Here is an 18,318-nt window from a genome sequence, read left to right on the forward strand (position 1 = left end):
GATTTTAGTCTAGAGCTGCAACTAACGATTATTTTGTCATCGATTAATCTGTCGATTATTCTCACGATTTATCGATTAATCGCTTGGCTGTGAACGGTGTATGAAAATTAGATTTTTTCATATTTTTTTATCACATGAAGCTAAAGTGGCGTCGCTTGAGGATGTGTTGATGGAGGAAGCTTAAAGTAAATGCTTGTTGGAGGCTCTTAGTGCTAATTCTGATTGGATGAGACACAGACAGATATTCATGAAATTTACAATGCACAAAACACGACATACACTTACTATGAAAAACAAAGTAGGATTTTGTCAAAAAAACTACATTTTCATGTCATATTTGCTCCATTTCAGTCTGTGTGAACCAGAAAACGATTAATCGATTACTAAAATAGTTGTCCACTAATCGATTAGTCGTTTCAGCCCTATTTTAGTCTCTCCTTTTCATTTTTATTCAGTCTTATTTTAGTCGACTAAAATATCTGGACATTTTAGTCATAGTTTTAGTCTCATGAAAAACTTTCAATTTAGTTTTAGTCCAATTTTAGTCACAAAAATATCACTTTGACTAATATCAAGACTAAATATTTTAGTCGATGAAATTAACACTGGTTGTAGCTGAAAATCGCAGGTCGTAGATCGTACAGTGAGGCGGGACAAAGAGTTAGAATAGACGAGCTGAGACTGAATGAGCCTCCTTTCGCTGCCCCGAGAGTAGGGACGGGCACCAACTGAAAAGCTCCGGTCTGGGCGGCATCAAAAACTTACATTTTTTCGGTGCCAACTTTTGGTTCTTTTTCTCCCCAGTCGTCAATACATGCAGTGAGTCTAAAAAAGACAACATGAACGTGTGCACAGATACTGAGCTGCTTCAGTGCCAATGGATCGAAGCAAAGATATAACTCACTAAACTTTTGTAATAGTGATGACAGAGCCGCGGTCTGAGCCAGGACTAAACCAGGACTTACACCAGAGCAAAAAACTAAACCAGTTATAAACCAGCAATAAACTTGAGCTTTTAGGCAAATTGAACAAGAAGGACGTCTTTACCTTTAGCCACAGCTAAACACACGCCGTCTGACACTTCAAACTGCGATGATGAAACTTTGGTCCAAGCTACGATTGTCTCTCTGAACCATCGCACAGTAGAGGCGAGAGCAGCTCACGGTTTTACAATCCCCTCGTGCAATGTGACGTCTAAAAATCTTATATTACAAAAAATATTGCATTGTTTTACCAGCCGTTACTCTTAATGTGGTCAATACTTTGTTCCCGGGTCATTTCACATTATTTCTTGTATAATCAGTCATCATGGTGTGATGTCCGTGTGTGGATCTCTTGGATTGTCGTGGAGAAAATGTCGCAGACGTACAATATGTGTCCTGAGTAAAAGAGCTGAGGCTGGTCTTTGTCGTCCTTGGGTTCAGATCTTTTCCATGTGTCGACTTTACAGGTGTTTGATTTTGTCACTTCAGTGTTCGATCCGAAGTGCTCACGGTGTTTTTGTTTCGTTGCAGATTTGTCGGAGCTGGAGCCCAATGTTTTCCTGCGGCCGTTTCTGGAGGTGGTTCGCTCCGAAGACACGACGGGGCCAATCACAGGCCTCGCCCTCACCTCCGTCAACAAGTTCCTCTCGTACGGACTCATCGGTAAGACCCGGAAACCCTCCCTCGGGTCCGGTCCAGGTCTGAATGTTTGTGTTTCCTCCCCGTGGTAGATGCGGCGCACGAGGCGGCGGCGGAGGCCATCGAGAACATGGCGGACGCGGTGACTCACGCTCGCTTCGTGGGCACGGATCCGGCCAGCGACGAGGTGGTGCTCATGAAGATCCTCCAGGTGAGTCTGATTGGGGGGGTCTTTCATCTCCCCCTGGTGTCTCTGCCCAGAAAACCACACTTACAGCTTTCCCTGCACCGACCCGGAGCCCCAATACACATGGATGGAATCACGGAGAAGAAGCTAACGGGCTAACGGGCAAAGCTAACAGCGAGCTAGCGCCGCTTAAACAGTATTTACAGCCACGTCTGAGTGAAATGTTTTCTGTCGCCGTAGTATTTACTCTCACGGACAATTAACCTCTTAACTCCCGCCTGAACCGAGAGGATCTTTTTCCTCACGTCATCAGATTTTTTCGCATTTTTTTCATTTTTTCGTAATTTTTTGTCATTTTTTTGTTACATTTTGGTCGTTTTTTTGTCACATTTTTGTCATATTTTTGTACTTTTTTTGTCACATTTTTTGTCATTTTTTTCGTAAATTTTTTAATCAAAAAAATCTAATTTTTGTCACATTTTTTATCAAATTTTTTTCACATTTTTTATCAATTTTTTTCATTTTTTTGTCACATTTTTGGTCACATTTTTTTCATTTTTTCGTTAAATTTTTATCAAATTTTTGTCATTTTTTGTCACATTTTTGTCTTTTTTTTGTCACATTTTTTTCATTTTTTCGTTAATTTTTTTATCAAATTTTTGTCATTTTTTTGTCACATTTTTGTCTTTTTTTGGTCACATTTTTTTCATTTTTTCGTATTTTTTTTAATAAAATTTTTGTCATTTTTTTGTTACATTTTTTCATCAATTTTTCATCACTTTTTTGTCAATGTTTTCTCACTTTTTTGTCACATTTCCATCATTGTTTTCGTCTCAGTTTTGTTGCTTTTTCACACCTTTTTCCCAGAAGCTTTTGGATTGGGGTAAAGCCAAACTGGAGAAAATGTGCTCGGTTCAGGTGGGGGTTAAGGGGTTAATGCTACGACACCTGCAGTGGCGCTTATGGCCTCTAGGGGCATGAGTCACTACAAAAGTCTCAGTTGTTTCCTTTCATTAGGTCCATAACCGTGAATAATCATTACTCAAAGATGTGAAAACGTGAGTCAGTGGCATCTGCTCAGCGCCACCTGCTGTTTAGACTTAAATGAGTAAATTCCTGTGAGATAGTATAGTTCTGATGCTAATCCCGTGTCCTCCTGTGTTTGCAGGTGCTAAGAACGCTGCTGCTCACTCCGGTCGGGGCTCACCTCACCAACGAGTCGGTCTGTGAGATCATGCAGTCCTGCTTCAGAATCTGCTTCGAGATGAGGCTCAGCGGTCAGTATCGGCCCACAGGGGGCAGTAGTTATAATAATGAGAGTGGTATTTGGGGTTATACATGTAGTACGAGCTTTTGTTCAGTAACAAACACTTTCTAGTCATAGTTTCAGTCTTAACTAGGGCTGGGTGATTGAAAGTATCGAAAGGAAGAACCGAAAACTAAATCCTCGGAGATTACTTGGTTGTTTCAGTTCAAACAAATGAATATTGTTGCCTGTTTTTTACTCCTATGTTTTGTTTTGGTTTTTGCCTAATGTTTGCCCCTTTTTTCCCCGAATTATTTTGTCCAATTTCTTCCCTCATTTTGGCAAATTTTGAATACTAATATTTTCACTTTTTCCCATTTTTTAACCCGACTTATCCTTATGTTTTCTCAATATCCCTATTTTTTTCTTTTTCTATCCCTTTTTTCTTTTTTTCTCCAATTTTTTCCTCATTTTGGCAAATTTTTGTTACTACTATTTTCACTTTTTCCCATTTTTTAACCCAATTTATCCTTATGTTTTCCTAATATCCCCATTATTTTCTTATTTGATCCCTTTTTAATTTTTTTTCCTCCTCATTTTTGCTATTTTTTATTACTAATATTTTCAATTTTTAACCCAATTTATCCCCCATATTTTCCCTCATTTCTCCCCATTTTTACTTATTTTTGCCACAATTTCTCCAAATGTCGCCCCATTTTTCACACATTTCTTGACATTGGAAATGACCCCGATGTTGTAAATGTGCAGATCTGTTTTCTGATGTTAACGACACGTATTTAAGTGTAGGTTTCGTTCAGGCATCGCTATTGAAAATAACAGTTCCCAGCCCTATTGTTAACGACTTTTAGTGCAGCTTTAGTCTAATTTGAGCTGGTTTTGGGGAAATGAGGCCTTCAGCTGCAGAGACACAGAGACTCGAGGCTCATTCCGGACTTTGTGTTTCAGAGCTGCTGAGGAAATCTGCAGAACACACTCTGGTGGACATGGTGCAGCTGCTCTTCTCCAGGTAACTCATCAGAGACACTTTAAACACGGGTTTAAGGCTTTTTGCAGACACTTCGCTCCATCTTCTGCTGCTTCTGCTGTTCAAACCCCGAGATGCCACAGCTTTACAAACGCACAGAAAAACATTTAACCTCTTAACTCCCGCCTGAACCGAGAGGATCTTTGTCCTCACGTCATCAGATTTTTTTTACAGCATTGTTTTGTTGGGTATTCAACTCATTTTTGTAACTTTTTCGTCAATTTTTTATCACATTTTTTGTCATTTTAGACTATCCTGGTTAAATAAAGGTCAATAATTTTTTGGGTCATTTTTTATCAATTTTTTGTAATTTTTTTGTCACATTTTTATCACATTTTTGTCATATTTTTGTCACATTTTTGTCATTTTTTCGTAAATTTTTGGTCAATGTTTTCTCACTTTTTTGTCACATTTCCATCATACTCAAACTGAGACGAAAAAAGTTATGGAAATGTGTCAAAAAAGTGAGAAAACATTGATGAAAAATTGATAAAAAAGTGGATAAATGTGACAAAAAATGACAAAAATTTGATTAAAAAAATGACGAAAAATGACGAAAAATTGACAAAAATGTGATACATTGATGAAAAAGTGGCAAAAATGTGACAAAAATGGGCCAAAAAAATTACAAAAATTAGATTAAAAAAGACGAAAAAATTGACCAAAAAAATGACAAAAATTTGATGACAAAAATGTGACAAAAATGACAAAAAAATGACAAAAATGTGATAAATTGATGAAAAAGTGGCAAAAATGTGACAAAAATGGGCCAAAAAATTACAAAAATTTGATTAAAAAAAGATTTAAAAAACGACTAAAAATTGATACAAAATGGACCAAAAAAATGACCAAAGATGTGATAAAAATTTGATTTTTTTTTTTACAAAAATTGGACGAAAAAGTGATAAAAAAATACAAAAATGAGTTGAATACCCAACAAAAAATTGATGGAAAAAAAAATGTGATGACGTGAGGAAAACGATCCTCTCGGTTCAGGCGGGAGTTAAGAGGTTAAAGCACTAAGACTTTAAAGTTTCCTCCATCGACACGTCCTCAGCGACTCTTTAGCTTTAAGACTATTTTCATTCACCTTTTACAGCCATTAATCCGTTACTCGTAATATAAAATCTGCAGATTCATCGATTCCCAAAACAATCTGAGGTCATTTGTAAAGTTGTTTTGTCGCTGATCTCCCGTTTGCTGTTTTTTTCCGCAGACGCAAACGTCTCTAATCCGTCTTATTAAAGTCTGCGTCAGAATTAAACATAAGTTTGCATAAATAAAAGGCGTGTGATTAACCGAGAGTCCGCGCTGGTTTCTATGATAATGGGCTTCAGGCGCCGCTAATAACCGCGCTCTCTGTGACATTAAACACGCCGTCATTCACACGCACTCGCCCACGCATTTAAATACGAATTACCCCGAACGCAGCACAGACTCCGCAAACACCGGCGCTCTCCCCCATCGCCGCGGCGGGAAACACGTCTGAGTCTGCGGAGTTTAGGAAATAACCATAACCAGAACTGCTATGTGGAGATTAACGAGGACAATCAGGCAGAAAATACGTCTCTACAGCTGAACTTGGTTTGCTCAAAGCTGCGCATGAACACAACACTTGAAAGCTAAGAACCTCCAGAGTTCAGCCACTGGGATGTGGGGCTTTTATTTCCAAACTGGTTTAAAACCCCTTAACTCGCACCTGAACCGAGCACATTTTCTCCAGTTTGGCTTTACCCCAATCCAAAAGCTTCGGGAAAAAAGCTGTGAAAATAGCAACAAAACTGAGACGAAAACAATGATGGAAATGTGACAAAAAAGTGAAGGTGCTTATTTTCCCGATAATGACCAGCGTTCTATACATTATCCCGCTTATTATACGGCCATTTGCCAACTGAACACACACAACATAAACTTCGTACACTTTTATGAAGGTCGAAAGGTGAAAGGCGACAAATAGTTCCCAAAGGTTTGCGCGTTGCTTGGCAACGTTTTGCTAGGCTTGAAGCAGCAAGGCTAGCAGCTAGCCTAGCTACTTAGCTGAAGGCGCAGTTGGAGGAATGGTGGTGAATCTCTGGGTAAGTTGAAAGTCAGACTCACGCTAACTTCACGAGCGATTCCCCGACTTCTCTCTCAGTGACGGGACAGATAGTGTCGCTGCTACGTACGTGCGGAGTGATATGAAAGCACCAACTCCGTTGCCATTGGCAGCGTCATTAGAGGATTAGATTAGACGTCCTTTATCAGAAAATAATGACCGGCAGAACGTTGGAAAATCCCATTCAAATCAACGGAGCTTCTACTTACGTTGTGAAGAGCCGGATAATAGATTTTTTCCCCCATTTACGAATAACTAGTAACTTTTTAAAAGTTTGCTGAAATATTGCCTAAACTGAGAGTTTTATTTACAACTGACTTACTTTTTAGTCTTTAGATCTAGAGGTCTCTTCACTCTCGGCTCTCCTTCATCTCTGTGGATCTGAGGGAGTTCCTGTGATCCTCAGTGTAGCAGCGAGGGACCAGCGGCTAACGCTAAGCTAACGGGGACAAAAGCAATAGTCCTTTAGCTGCATCAAGGACGCTGATATTTCCCCTGTACATTAGATACATTAGACCTGCTGCGCCTGAACTAAGCTGAGAAATGAACAAAAGCACAGACAAATGCAATTAATTCAGTTCCATCTTGAGTCCTCTTCTGTGCTCTGTAGTTGAAGTGCTGATGTTTCGCCTCACGACAGCACAGACGATCTGATCATCGGATTTAAATGTCATTTAAAACATTACATTTGATTCAAACTGACATTAAGTTGAAATTTACTGGAAAATTACAACATTACTCAACACTTAATACAGTTTAAGTGAACTGAAAAGACCGAGATGCTGCTCTCTAAAGCATGTTCTGCTGCAGTTCTGACCGAAATGTATCAGATTTTGTGCATAAAAGTTTCCCGTTTTGTCCAATTTTCTTTCCTCTGTTTGATAAAATGTTTGCAAATCCTAAAAATGAAATATCCAGCATTTCTTTCTGCATTTGTGGCATCAGAAAGCATCACATGTGACTGGCTTCTGCATGTTTAAACCCTAACCCTTAGACTAAACCGAGAGCACAAAGCAGTTCATTTCTCTCATTATTAAGTCCTTTTAAGCTAACATGTTTGCAGAGGCTAAACCCGCTGATATCCCTTCGGCTTCGTTCTAAACCCGACCCCGGACCGGCGCCCTCTGACTCTCTCCTCTCTCTCCTCCAAAGCCACCAGTTCATTTCGAAGCCGTTTGTTTCACGACATTCCTCAGTTTTTTGTTGTTTTTTTAATCCAGAACAGATGAAAAGTCAAACGGCTAACGGCGCTAACCCCGCTAACGCTGTGTGGGAACTAAACCCTGTGGACTTTAGGGATTTGCTCCTCGTGCTCCTCTTCACAGGCCGCACAGAAAGTCCTGACGTGAAATCTTGACTGGAGAGCCTCGTTTGAAAGCTAAGGCCGTGTTCAAAGACCCTCAACCGAAAATGTCATGGAGCAGATGTTAAAGTCGTGTTTTCAGACAAACCTCCAGCCCATGTTTATTAATTGGCCATGATTTGAATATATTGAAATGTGTCTGTGGACTTTTGGGGGCAGGGACTCCAGACTCGGTCGCATGTGGAGCGGATTTGAGGCAGAGTTTCCACATTAAAAGTCCTTAAATGTATCTTAACCCCCGCCTTAAAGGAACAGGCCACCGTTTTCCCATACTCTGAGCTTAGACGAGTTGATGCGTACCTGTCTGGTCTCTGTGCGTGCGCTCAGTCACACAAATGTTGTTAGCGTTTAGCCTCTCCTAACAAAGGTTCAGCCCCAAACCAGGGTGAAGTCAGAAGCTACCAAACTCTTCCACGTTTCCACTATTTAAATACAGTTACAGATTCTAAGATTTTCATGATTCCAGACCAAAGCATGACTCCGCCCCCTCCTTCCAACCATCCACACCTCCATCCATCTGACCATCCAGGGTCACACGGCCTCATCAGTGAACAAGACTGTTTGAAAATGAGTCTTCATGTATTTCTGAGCCACTGCAGCCGTTTCTGCTTCAGCTTCTATAGAAGGTTTATGCACAACTGCAGCCTCTGGAGGGTCCTACACCTTCATGCTTTGTAGCACCTGTTCTCTTAATCTGATGTATTTGTCTGGCAGAAACCGTCCTTATTGTGCCTTTATCTGCACAAACCCGTGTGTGTCTGAATCAGCCACAAATCTCTTATCAGAGATGAAAGTGCTACCTTCCCCTAATTGTACATTTTGCAATCTCAAAACCCAAGGCACATTTATAAATATGGTTTGGGACTGTCAAAACGTTAAAACTTTCTGGACGGGTGTTTCAAAAACACTAACTGACCTGTTGCTAAAGAATATTCCCTGCACTCCTGAAGTTTTACTCCTCAATGACAGCTCCACTCTAGACCTCAAACCAATACTTGCTTGTAGATGGAAGACACCACACTTGGTCACCATGCAAAAATGGCTTAGTGATTTCTTAGATTTGGCGAAACTGGAACAATTTTATTTTATTTATTTATTTATTTATTTATTTATTTATTTATTTATTTATTTATTTATTTATTTATTTATTTATTTATTTATTTATTTATTTATTTATTTATTTGATAGGGACAATGCATATTGATGAACAGTTGCACATGAGCACTGTAAATATGCCAGATTATAGCAGGGATGCTAGTTTCCATCTGTAGTCCCTAGGCAGGCAGCAGATACACAATTTACAATTTACAATTAACAATTAACATAATGTGACAACAATAAATGCAGTAACAATTAAAAGTGTTCACAGGCCTGGTTTTCCTTTAGCCACAGTTTAAAACGTGCTTTAAAAGTGGCCAGAGTTGGAGTCTCTCTGACTGATGAAGGGAGACTATTCCAGTACTTGGTGCCTTTTACAGAGAGCACAGTCTGTCCAGAGGAGGTTCTCCTGTGTGGAACCTCACAGTCTCCTCGAGCTGATGGGTCCCAATGGTTGGGGTGTGGTAGCATGCCTTTGAGTTTGCAGTATGTATCTGCTCTATACATATTTTTTTTGTGTGTGCGTCTTTCGCTGTACTATATACATGCTGAATATGTGGATTCTCACTTTAATGGAAAATCAATTAAGAAATTGATCAAAAAAAAAAAGCTCTCCTATCAGTACAATGATTACGCTTCATCTTTACTGAAATATCGAAGATTTTCATACCTAGACCAAGACATTCAACTATTTCACGCTTTTCATCAGCAGAAAGATCCTTTTTCTTTCCCTTATTGCTTGAAAATGATGATCTGCATAATAAAGTGGAACGTCCTTTTTCAGTAGTTTTTCCCTTAACTGGGCTTAACCTGAAACTAATCATCCCAGGTCTCTGAGATTAATGTCAGTGATTCAAAGAGCCCCGAGACACAAAACCATCCATGAGTTTCATTGAAAGAGTTTTTTTTTTTTTTTGCCTTTCTGATACTGAAATCCACTTCACTGCTCGAGCTACGGTGGTAAAAATGTGCTTGATTTCCATTTTCAGAGCCCTAAGAGAAGTCCTTCACAGCCTGTTCTGTCTCTCCTCTCTCGCAGGATACCTCAGTTCAAAGAAGAAGCCAAAAGTTTTGTCGGTGCCAACATAAAGAAGGTAACGCTCACACTTTCACATTCCCCCTCCTCATTTGTGCAGCTGCCGTTTCCCACTAAATCAAACCTCTTTCTTTGCTTGAATCCTGGAAACGCTGCAGAGATTCTCAAACTGAAACTCTGTATAAAAAGCAAAGAAGACCCCGGCCCTCAGTTTGAGAAGCTCTGCTGTGTGTCTCCTCGTCTTGTTGTTCTGCTTCTGTCACTAATCTCACTAAACCTGCCTTTTCTCTTGAGGCTTACAACATAATGTGGAAAAACAAACGCGTTCAGGTAAGAAACAAAGAGTTTTAACCTGAAATACTGACTTTCTTCTGCAGGAATCACACGTTATTTATTTATTTATTATTTCGGGCAGGGGTTTGTTTGGTGCCAAGGGCCAAAACTCACATTTGTAGCTCAAAGTAAAGCAACTTTGCAAATCATGTATGACCTAATGGGGAGTTTGCCGAGAAATATGAAGATATTGACAGTATTTTCCACATTTTATTGTCTTGTATTGTAAGATTTTATTTGGACCATAAACAAAACATAAAAACAAACTCATATGAACTCAAAATACAACCTGCCATGATCGAGGCAGGTGTGAGCTCAATTTCAGATGTGCAGCTCAATACATTTACGTCCTAGTACAAACAATTTTGTTCTACCTTTTGCACGTTTTAAATGAGGCTGTCCGAAAAGGAGTGGGGGGAAGTAAACACTTATTTAGTCCCACCCCTTTTAAAGGAATAGGCCACCGTATTTACATACTGAGATAATATCTCAGTATGAACATATTATGTTCTTACCTGAGCTTTGACGAGTTCTTTTGGACCTGTCTGATCTTCAGTCACGTAAACACAGCGCAGACGGCGTTAGCATTTAGCCTCTCCCTCTCTCCTCTATAGCTCCAAAACAGGTCAAGATAGAAGCTACCAAGCGCTTCCACGTTTTCCCTATTTAAATATGGTTACGTGAAGTGTTCCACTACAAAGTATAATTACACACAATTAAACAATGTGGATTTTCTGAGCGGATAAAAGGGGGAACTATATTGTAAGTAAGTGATAAACGAACCGGGGCGAACCGAACCCCTCTTGTTTCGCCCTGAAGGTGCTTATTTTCCCGATAATGACCAGCGTTCTATACATGATTCGCTTATTATACGGCCATTTGCAACTGAACACACACAACATAAACTTTGTACGCTTTTATGAAGGTCCAAAGGTTTATTTAATGACTTCTGCGACAAATAGTTCCCAAAAGTTGCTCGGCAACGTTTTGCTAGGCTAGAAGCAGCAAGGCTAGCAGCTAGCCTAGCTACTTAGCTGAAGGCGCAGTTGGAGGAATGGTGGTGCATCTCTGGGTAAGTTGAAAGTCAGACTCACGCTAACTTCACGAGCGATTCCCCGACTTCTCTCTCAGTGACGGGACAGATAGTGTCGCTACTACGTACGTGCGGAGTGATATGAAAGCACCAACTCCGTTACCATTGGCAGCGTCATTATTTTTCTCAGAGGTCCTTTATCAGAAAATAATGACCGGTAGAACGTTGGGAAATCCCATTCAAATCAACAGAGCTTCTGCTTACGTTGTGAAGAGCTGTGTAATAAGGCGTAATAATACCAGGAGTAGTTTGAAATCCGCGCAGTAATCTTCACTTTGCTGTGCGGATGCCGGGTAAACCGAGTGCTCTGTTTGTCAGAGGCTTTAGTTCAGTTGAGTTGCTCCGGCTGCCACTTCCCTGCTTCACATCTGAATGGCTTTATTTTGAGTTGTTGGTGCGACGACCTGCGGGTTTGAGTAAAGTCTGCGTGATGCTCCGTGTGTCCTCAGCTGAAGATGCGAGCCGGAGGCATGAGCGAGTCGTCCAAATGGAAGAAGCAGAAACGTTCTCCGCGCCCGTCGCATCACATGGTCCGCAGCCAGAGCGGCGGGAACATGGACCAATCAGCGCTCAGCAACAACAACCTGTCAGGTAACGCCCGCCTCCTGTGGTCATGTGGTGTTATCGAGTATTCTGCTGGCAAATACAGGACGGAAGAGGAAAAACTACGAGTGGGCGTTATACTGTGTAACATCATATCGAAATTACAGGAGATGTGCAAAGATAGAGTTTAAAATCCAATGTTAAGAAATGTTGAAAATGTGGTAAAAATTGGGGGTCAAAAATGCATATAAATTAAGAAAAAAAACATATAAAGATAGGGGAAAAAAATTGTGAAAAAAAGTTACACAATTAAGAGAAACAATGAAAAAGAAAAAATAGGGAAGAATTGGGGGGAAAAAATAATATTGAGAAAAAATATTTGAAAATTGTGAGAAAAAAAATTGTTAAAAATATTAAAAAATTAAAAAATATATATATATAAATTAAGAAAAAAATCACATAAAAATTGGAGGAAAAAATTGTTACAAAATGAAGAAAAATAATCCAAATATTGAGAAAAAATTGAGGGAAAAAATGCTTAAAAATAGGGAAGAATTGGGGATTTTTATTTTAAATATTGAGAGAAAATATTTGAAAATTGTGAAAAAAAAATGGTAAAAAATTTATATAAATTAAGAAAAAAAATCACATAAAAATAGGTGGAAAATTGGGAGGAAAAAAAGTTACAAAATGAAAACAATAATCAAAAAATTGAGAAAAAAATGCTTAAAAACGGAAGAATTGGGGGAAAAAATGTATATTGAGAAGAAATATTTGAAAATTGTGAAAAACTGTATTAAAAATATTTAAAAATGAAAAAAATTATATAAATGAAGAAAAAAAATCACATAAAAATAGGGGGAAAATTGGGGGAAATTTTTTTTATAAAATGAAAAAAATAATCAAAATATTGAGAAAAAATAAACACAAAAATGCTTAAAAAATAGGGAAGAATTGGGGAAAAATGTATATAAATTATGAAAAAAAGTCATATAAAGATAGGGAAAAAGTGGGAAAAAAAGTTTTAAAAATTAATTACAAAATTAGGAAAAAATAGGGAAGAATTGGGGAAAAAAATGTTTCAATATTGAGAAAAAAATACTTGACAATTGTGGAATAAATTGGTAAAAAATTATATAAATTAAGAAAAAAAATCACATAAAAATAGGAGGAAAATTGGGGACAAAAATGTTGCAAAATGAAAACAATAATCGAAGAATTGAGAAAAAATTCAGAAAAAAAATGCTTAAAAAATAGGGAAGAATTTGGGGAAAAAATGTTTAAAACTTAAGGATTTTTGTATTTTTTTTTAACGGGAAAATTGGGAAAAATAAAGAATTCTTAAAAAAATTGAGAAAATTTTTGTTTTCCCCCCAAAAATGTTACAAAATTAAGAAAAATAAATGATAAAATTTTTAATAATTTAATATTTTTTAATAATAATTAGAAAATGTATTTAAAAAAAAAAAGATGAGGAAAATCCTTTAAAAATCCTTAAAAATAAGATAAAAATTAAGAAAAAAGTAATTAAAAAATTGTGAAAAAATGGGTAAAAAGTTGTTTTAGGCAAGGCAAGGCAAGGCAACTTTTTTTATATTGCGCATTTCGTACACAAGGCAACTCAATGCGCCTTAATATGCGTTTTAAAATGTTTCTGATGGTTTACAATAATATGTCTTCATGGTCGTCCCTCCCCCTGTGCCTCCCCAGCCGGAGTGCCCTTCCTGGACTCGGGCTCGGCTCCTGCCCCCCTGCGCTCCTCGGACAGCGCCGGGTCTCTGTCCAGTCCCACAGACAGCGGCTTGGACGCGTGTTCGAAGACTCCCTCCAGAGAAGACCTGTCCGAGCTGGAGCAGAACAGCGAGCAGAACGCCGGCGACGCACAGGTACCCGAGCAGAAGCACAGGATTCCCAAAGAAACGTTATAAATATGAGAAACCTGCAGCGTCTCGCCTGAATACTTTAAAACTCTGTCTCCTCTCTGTCAGGGCGATGGGGCGACGGTGAGCTCGGGGCAGTCGGCGTCTGTGGAGTCCATCCCGGAGGTTCTTCAGGACAACGCCTCTGTGTCCGACACCTCCTCAGTCCACGACATGGACTACGTCAACCCCCGAGGCGTTCGCTTCACCCAGTCCAGCCACAGAGACGGTAACAGGCCCACAGACCTGCAGACCCACCGCTAAACACACACGAGGAGAACACGACCGATGCCGATATGAGGGGGTTGGCCTGGCCGATAGCCGATATGAAGGCCGATATTTTCAGTGATTTAATTTGATGTTTTCTCTGATCTGTGATCTCTCAAATAGCCTAAAGTTAAGCATTTATTATTATAGTAAAGGTTTCAATCATAGAAATATATAGAAATATCGGTCGACCCATGTGGGGATTACAGGTGGGAAAAAAAATAGTAATAATCTGAAAAAATCCTTGGAAAATAGGGAAGAATTGGGGAAAAATTGTTTAAAAATTAAGATTTTTTTCTTTTCTTTTTTTAAATTGGAAAATTGGGAAAAATAAAGCAAAAATGTAAATATGTTGAAAAATGTTGTCCCCCCCAATTTTTTTTCTACAAAATTGAGAAAAAAAATAATTATAATAAAATTATAATAAAAATAAAAAATCCTTTAAATTCCTTTAAAAATAGGGGGAAATTTGGGGGGAAAAATCAATTAAGGAAAAAATAATTAAAAGTAAAAAGTAATAAGTAAAAAATAGGAAAGGGATTAGGGATTAATATTTTTTCTTTTTTTTCTTAAATTGGGAAAATTTGGAAAAATAAAGAAAACATTTAAAGAAATTGAGAAAGAAATCCCTAAAAAATTGAGAATGTTTTTGTTTTTTTCCCTCAAAATTTTTCAAAATTAAGACAAAATTAATAAAAAAAAAATATTAAAAAATCCTTTGAATATCCTTAAAAATAAGGGAACATTTTGGGGGAAAAATTCAATAAAAAAAATAAATCGAAAATTACATTTAATAATATTGCCTCATCGTCGTCCCTCCCCCCTGTGCCTCCTTCTGTTCCTCCCCCAGCTGGAGTGCTCTTCCTGGACTCGGGCTCAGCCGATGATGGTGGGGAACCTGAAGGAAACTTACTCTGAAGGAAAACATACACATTCCAGAGAAAACGCCTGTATTTGTGTTGATGAAACGTTATTAATGAATAGAGCCAGGTTTAAATGTTTGGGTTAGATTCGTTTTTTTGGATCTGATTTAGTTTTTGAAACAAATCACATTTTGACGTATGTTTGAGGCTCCAAATTAAATATATGGGGCTAATTACATTTAACCCCTTAACCCCCACCTGAACCGAGCACATTTTCTCCAGTTTGGCTTTACCCCAATCCAAAAGCTTCTGGAAAAAAGCAGTGAAAATAGCAACAGAACTGAGACGAAAACAATGATGGAAATGTGACAAAAAAGTGATGAAAAATTGATGAAAAAGTGGCAAAAATGTCACAAAAATGTCACAAAAATGTCATAAGAAATTGACAAGAAATTGAGGAAAAAATGACAAAAAATGACAAAAATTTGTTTTAAAAAATAAGAAAAAAATGACAAAAATGTGATCAAATTTGACAAAAAAAAAATACGAAGAATTGACAAAATATGACAAAAATATGATTAAAAAAAAAGACCAAAAAAATGACAAACTTACAAAAATGAGTTGAAAACCCAACAAAAAAATGATGGGAAAAAAAATCTGACGTGAGGAAAAAGATCCTCTCAGTTCAGGCGGGAGTTAAGAGGTTAATAAAACCTTTCAGAAAAAACTCTTCTAGATATTTTTACGTCCAATGTGATGTTTTGGCTGAAATTGCCTCAGAAGCTCCTTGTTTCGTCCGACAGTATTAATTTCTCCTTTAACCCCTCTGTGAAAGTGACTGACCGTGACTGACCTCCCGTGTGCAGGGGCGTCTCTGATCCCGTACGGTTTGCCGTGTCTGCGGGAGCTCTTCCGCTTCCTGATCTCGCTCACGAACCCTCACGACCGCCACAACACGGACGCCATGATGCACATGGGCCTGCAGCTGCTCACCGTGGCGCTGGAGTCGGCCAACGTGGCCAACTACCAGTCTCTGCTCGTGCTGGTGAAGGACGAGCTGTGCCGGCACCTCATTCAGGTACCACACAGCGGGAAACTGGGCCGGACCGGGTCAGAGGACGGGCTTTCAGAATAAACCAGTCACTTACAATTCTTCTGTTTTGCCAATCACTGAAATAAAGTGGCATATGTGCAGCAGTGTTAATTTTGACATCATGTTTTAATTTAGTTTTAGTCTTAGTCTTTTGACTAAAATGTAATGTAATTTTAGTCAAGATTTAGTCAAAGAAATCTTTTCAATGTTAGTCTAGTTTTGGTCGACTAAAATTGCAAGTAAATTTAGTCGACTAAATTTAAGACTAATTTAGTGGACTTTGCATTTATAATATTCATTCTAATCATATTTAATGTTGTTCCTCTGCTTCATGGAGCTGCTCCACATGAACAAAGCTCAGAGCTGATCCTTTAGCAGTGATTGTAAATGATCTGAGGCTTTTTCAGACGCTCAATAGAAGTTTGGATGATTTTAGTCTCTCCTTTGCATTTTTATTTAGTCTTATTTTAGTCGACTAAAATATCTGGACATTTTAATCATAGTTTTAGTCTCATGAAAAACTTTAAATTTAGTTTTAGTCCAAATTTAGTCGTCAAAAATATCACTTTGACTAAAATTAAGACTAAATATTTTAGTCGACGAAATTAACACTGATGTGCAGGGCTCTAGACTGCGACCAAAATGCTCGCATATGCGACTATTTTTTAGAAAATGTGCGAGTAAAAAAAATAAGTGGTAGCACCTGTGCAAGCAAAAAAAATGTCTAATAGACTTTATGAGGAGTGCTGCAAACGTTATAAACAGCGTCTCCAGAGCACTTCTCTGAGAACACACATGCACCCAAGCTTCTACTATTATTGAAGAAGTCGGCTGGTAGTTTAGGCTAAACGTTTTGTCCAGGCGAGTGCCCCGCTCTCCCGGTTTGTCCGAGGTGAAATACAGACAGCAACAGAAGCCACGTGTCCCGACATGAATTAACCTTATATTACTTTCTGCCAATGCACACTTTCCGACAGTTTATTCCCCAAAGAAGTGTCTATTTTCACTTTTATGTTCGCCTTTTGGGGCGGTATCGCTGCAGCCGAGCAGCGAGCTCACGAGCGCAGGTCAGACAGAAGCACGAGCTCGAGAGGAGACAGGAGCGACTGTAGAGGAGGAGACAGGAGTGACTGGAGAGGAGGAGACAGGAGCGACTGGAGAGGAGGAGACAGGAGTGACTGGAGAGGAGGAGACAGGAGCGAATGTAGAGGAGGAGACAGGAGCGAATGTAGAGGAGGAGACAGGAGCGAATGTAGAGGAGGAGACAGGAGCGAATGTAGAGGAGGAGACAGGAGCCACTGGAGAGGAGGAGACAGGAGCGACTGGAGAGGAGGAGACAGGAGCAGAACGAGATTAGCGGTTTATGTTCCTTCCTGAGCTCGCTCTGATCTCCTCGCGGTCAGAAGAAGCTTCTTTTAGAGCGCAAATGTAAAGCTAACAGAGAGCTAGTTAGCGAACGTAAAGCTAACAGAGAGTGAACGTAAAGCTAACAGAGAGCAAACCTAAAGCTAACAGAGAGCTAAGCTAACAGAGGGCTAAAGTAAAGCTAACAGAGAGCTAACGTAAAGCTAACAGAGAGCAAACCTAAAGCTAACATAAAGCTAACAGCTGCTGTTATGGCCCGCCCTCTCCCTCAGCCGCAGCAGATTCAGCTCCTGTATTTTATTTAGGCTTTAAGTTAAATAAGTGACAGTGATATTGCAGATTTGGAAAGCAAGACACAAACAATTGTCAAGGAAGATTAATAATAATGGGTTGAAAACACAAAATTAAAGCAGAAAATGCATTATTAGTATGAAAACCAAATTGAAAACGTTTTAACATTATTTTAATCATTATCAAGATCAATTATTAGTGATTTTGAACATGTTTATAACTGTTTTTATTTATTAGAATGGTGAAAATAAATATTGTGTCTCGAGTCTGTGGAAGCTTTTCTGAGTTCGTTAGCATTATCCCGCCTCCTTTAGCTGTTAGCATTATCTTCAAACATCGCAAATTATGAATGACCCAGATGTTTTCAGATGTTGTCAACCCATCGACCTCATTTAGGCCAAAGCCACGGGAGAGCGGACTGGGCTTTGTTCATTTAGATGTTCACTTTGGCTTCATGTGCTGTGATTGTGTTGCTTTTACTGAGTATCACAAACTACGGTCCTCAAATGGAAGTGTCTCTGCTGCAGCTGCTGAGTGTGGAGAAGATGAACCTCTACACCTCGTCCATCCGGCTGCTCTTCCTGCTGTTCGAGTCCATGAGGGTCCACCTCAAGTTCCAGCTGGAGGTAAAGCCTTCCTCTCACACACACGCACACGAGGATGGAAGGGCATCTGGAGTAACGGCTGTGTCTCCTCAGATGTACCTGAAGAGGCTGATGGACATCATCACCTGCGAGAACGTGAAGATGCCGTACGAGGTGAAGGAGATGGCTCTGGAGGCCGTGGTCCAGCTGTGGAGGATCCCGAGCTTCGTCACCGAGCTCTACCTCAACTACGACTGCGACTACTACTGCAGTAA

At 39.1% G+C, this 18,318-nt stretch overlaps 1 protein-coding gene across 1 annotated transcript in view; it reads left to right on the plus strand.

Annotated features, from left to right (window-relative positions):
- gbf1 (golgi brefeldin A resistant guanine nucleotide exchange factor 1) overlaps nt 1–18,318 on the plus strand; it is a 115,337-nt gene that overhangs the window by 50,792 nt on the left and 46,227 nt on the right. Inside the window, exons 4-15 of the mRNA XM_079568423.1 lie at nt 1,515–1,646; nt 1,715–1,833; nt 2,978–3,086; nt 4,022–4,082; nt 9,696–9,750; nt 9,987–10,022; nt 11,568–11,709; nt 13,372–13,547; nt 13,650–13,809; nt 15,577–15,788; nt 17,987–18,085; nt 18,158–18,318. The exon at nt 18,158–18,318 is cut by the window's right edge and continues 34 nt beyond it. Coding sequence (XP_079424549.1) covers nt 1,515–1,646; nt 1,715–1,833; nt 2,978–3,086; nt 4,022–4,082; nt 9,696–9,750; nt 9,987–10,022; nt 11,568–11,709; nt 13,372–13,547; nt 13,650–13,809; nt 15,577–15,788; nt 17,987–18,085; nt 18,158–18,318 — 1,462 coding nt within the window. The remainder of the gene's footprint in view (nt 1–1,514; nt 1,647–1,714; nt 1,834–2,977; nt 3,087–4,021; nt 4,083–9,695; nt 9,751–9,986; nt 10,023–11,567; nt 11,710–13,371; nt 13,548–13,649; nt 13,810–15,576; nt 15,789–17,986; nt 18,086–18,157) is intronic.

The sequence above is a fragment of the Gobius niger genome (genome assembly GCF_951799975.1).
Source record: "Gobius niger genome assembly, chromosome: 12".
NCBI lineage: Eukaryota > Metazoa > Chordata > Actinopteri > Gobiiformes > Gobiidae > Gobius > Gobius niger.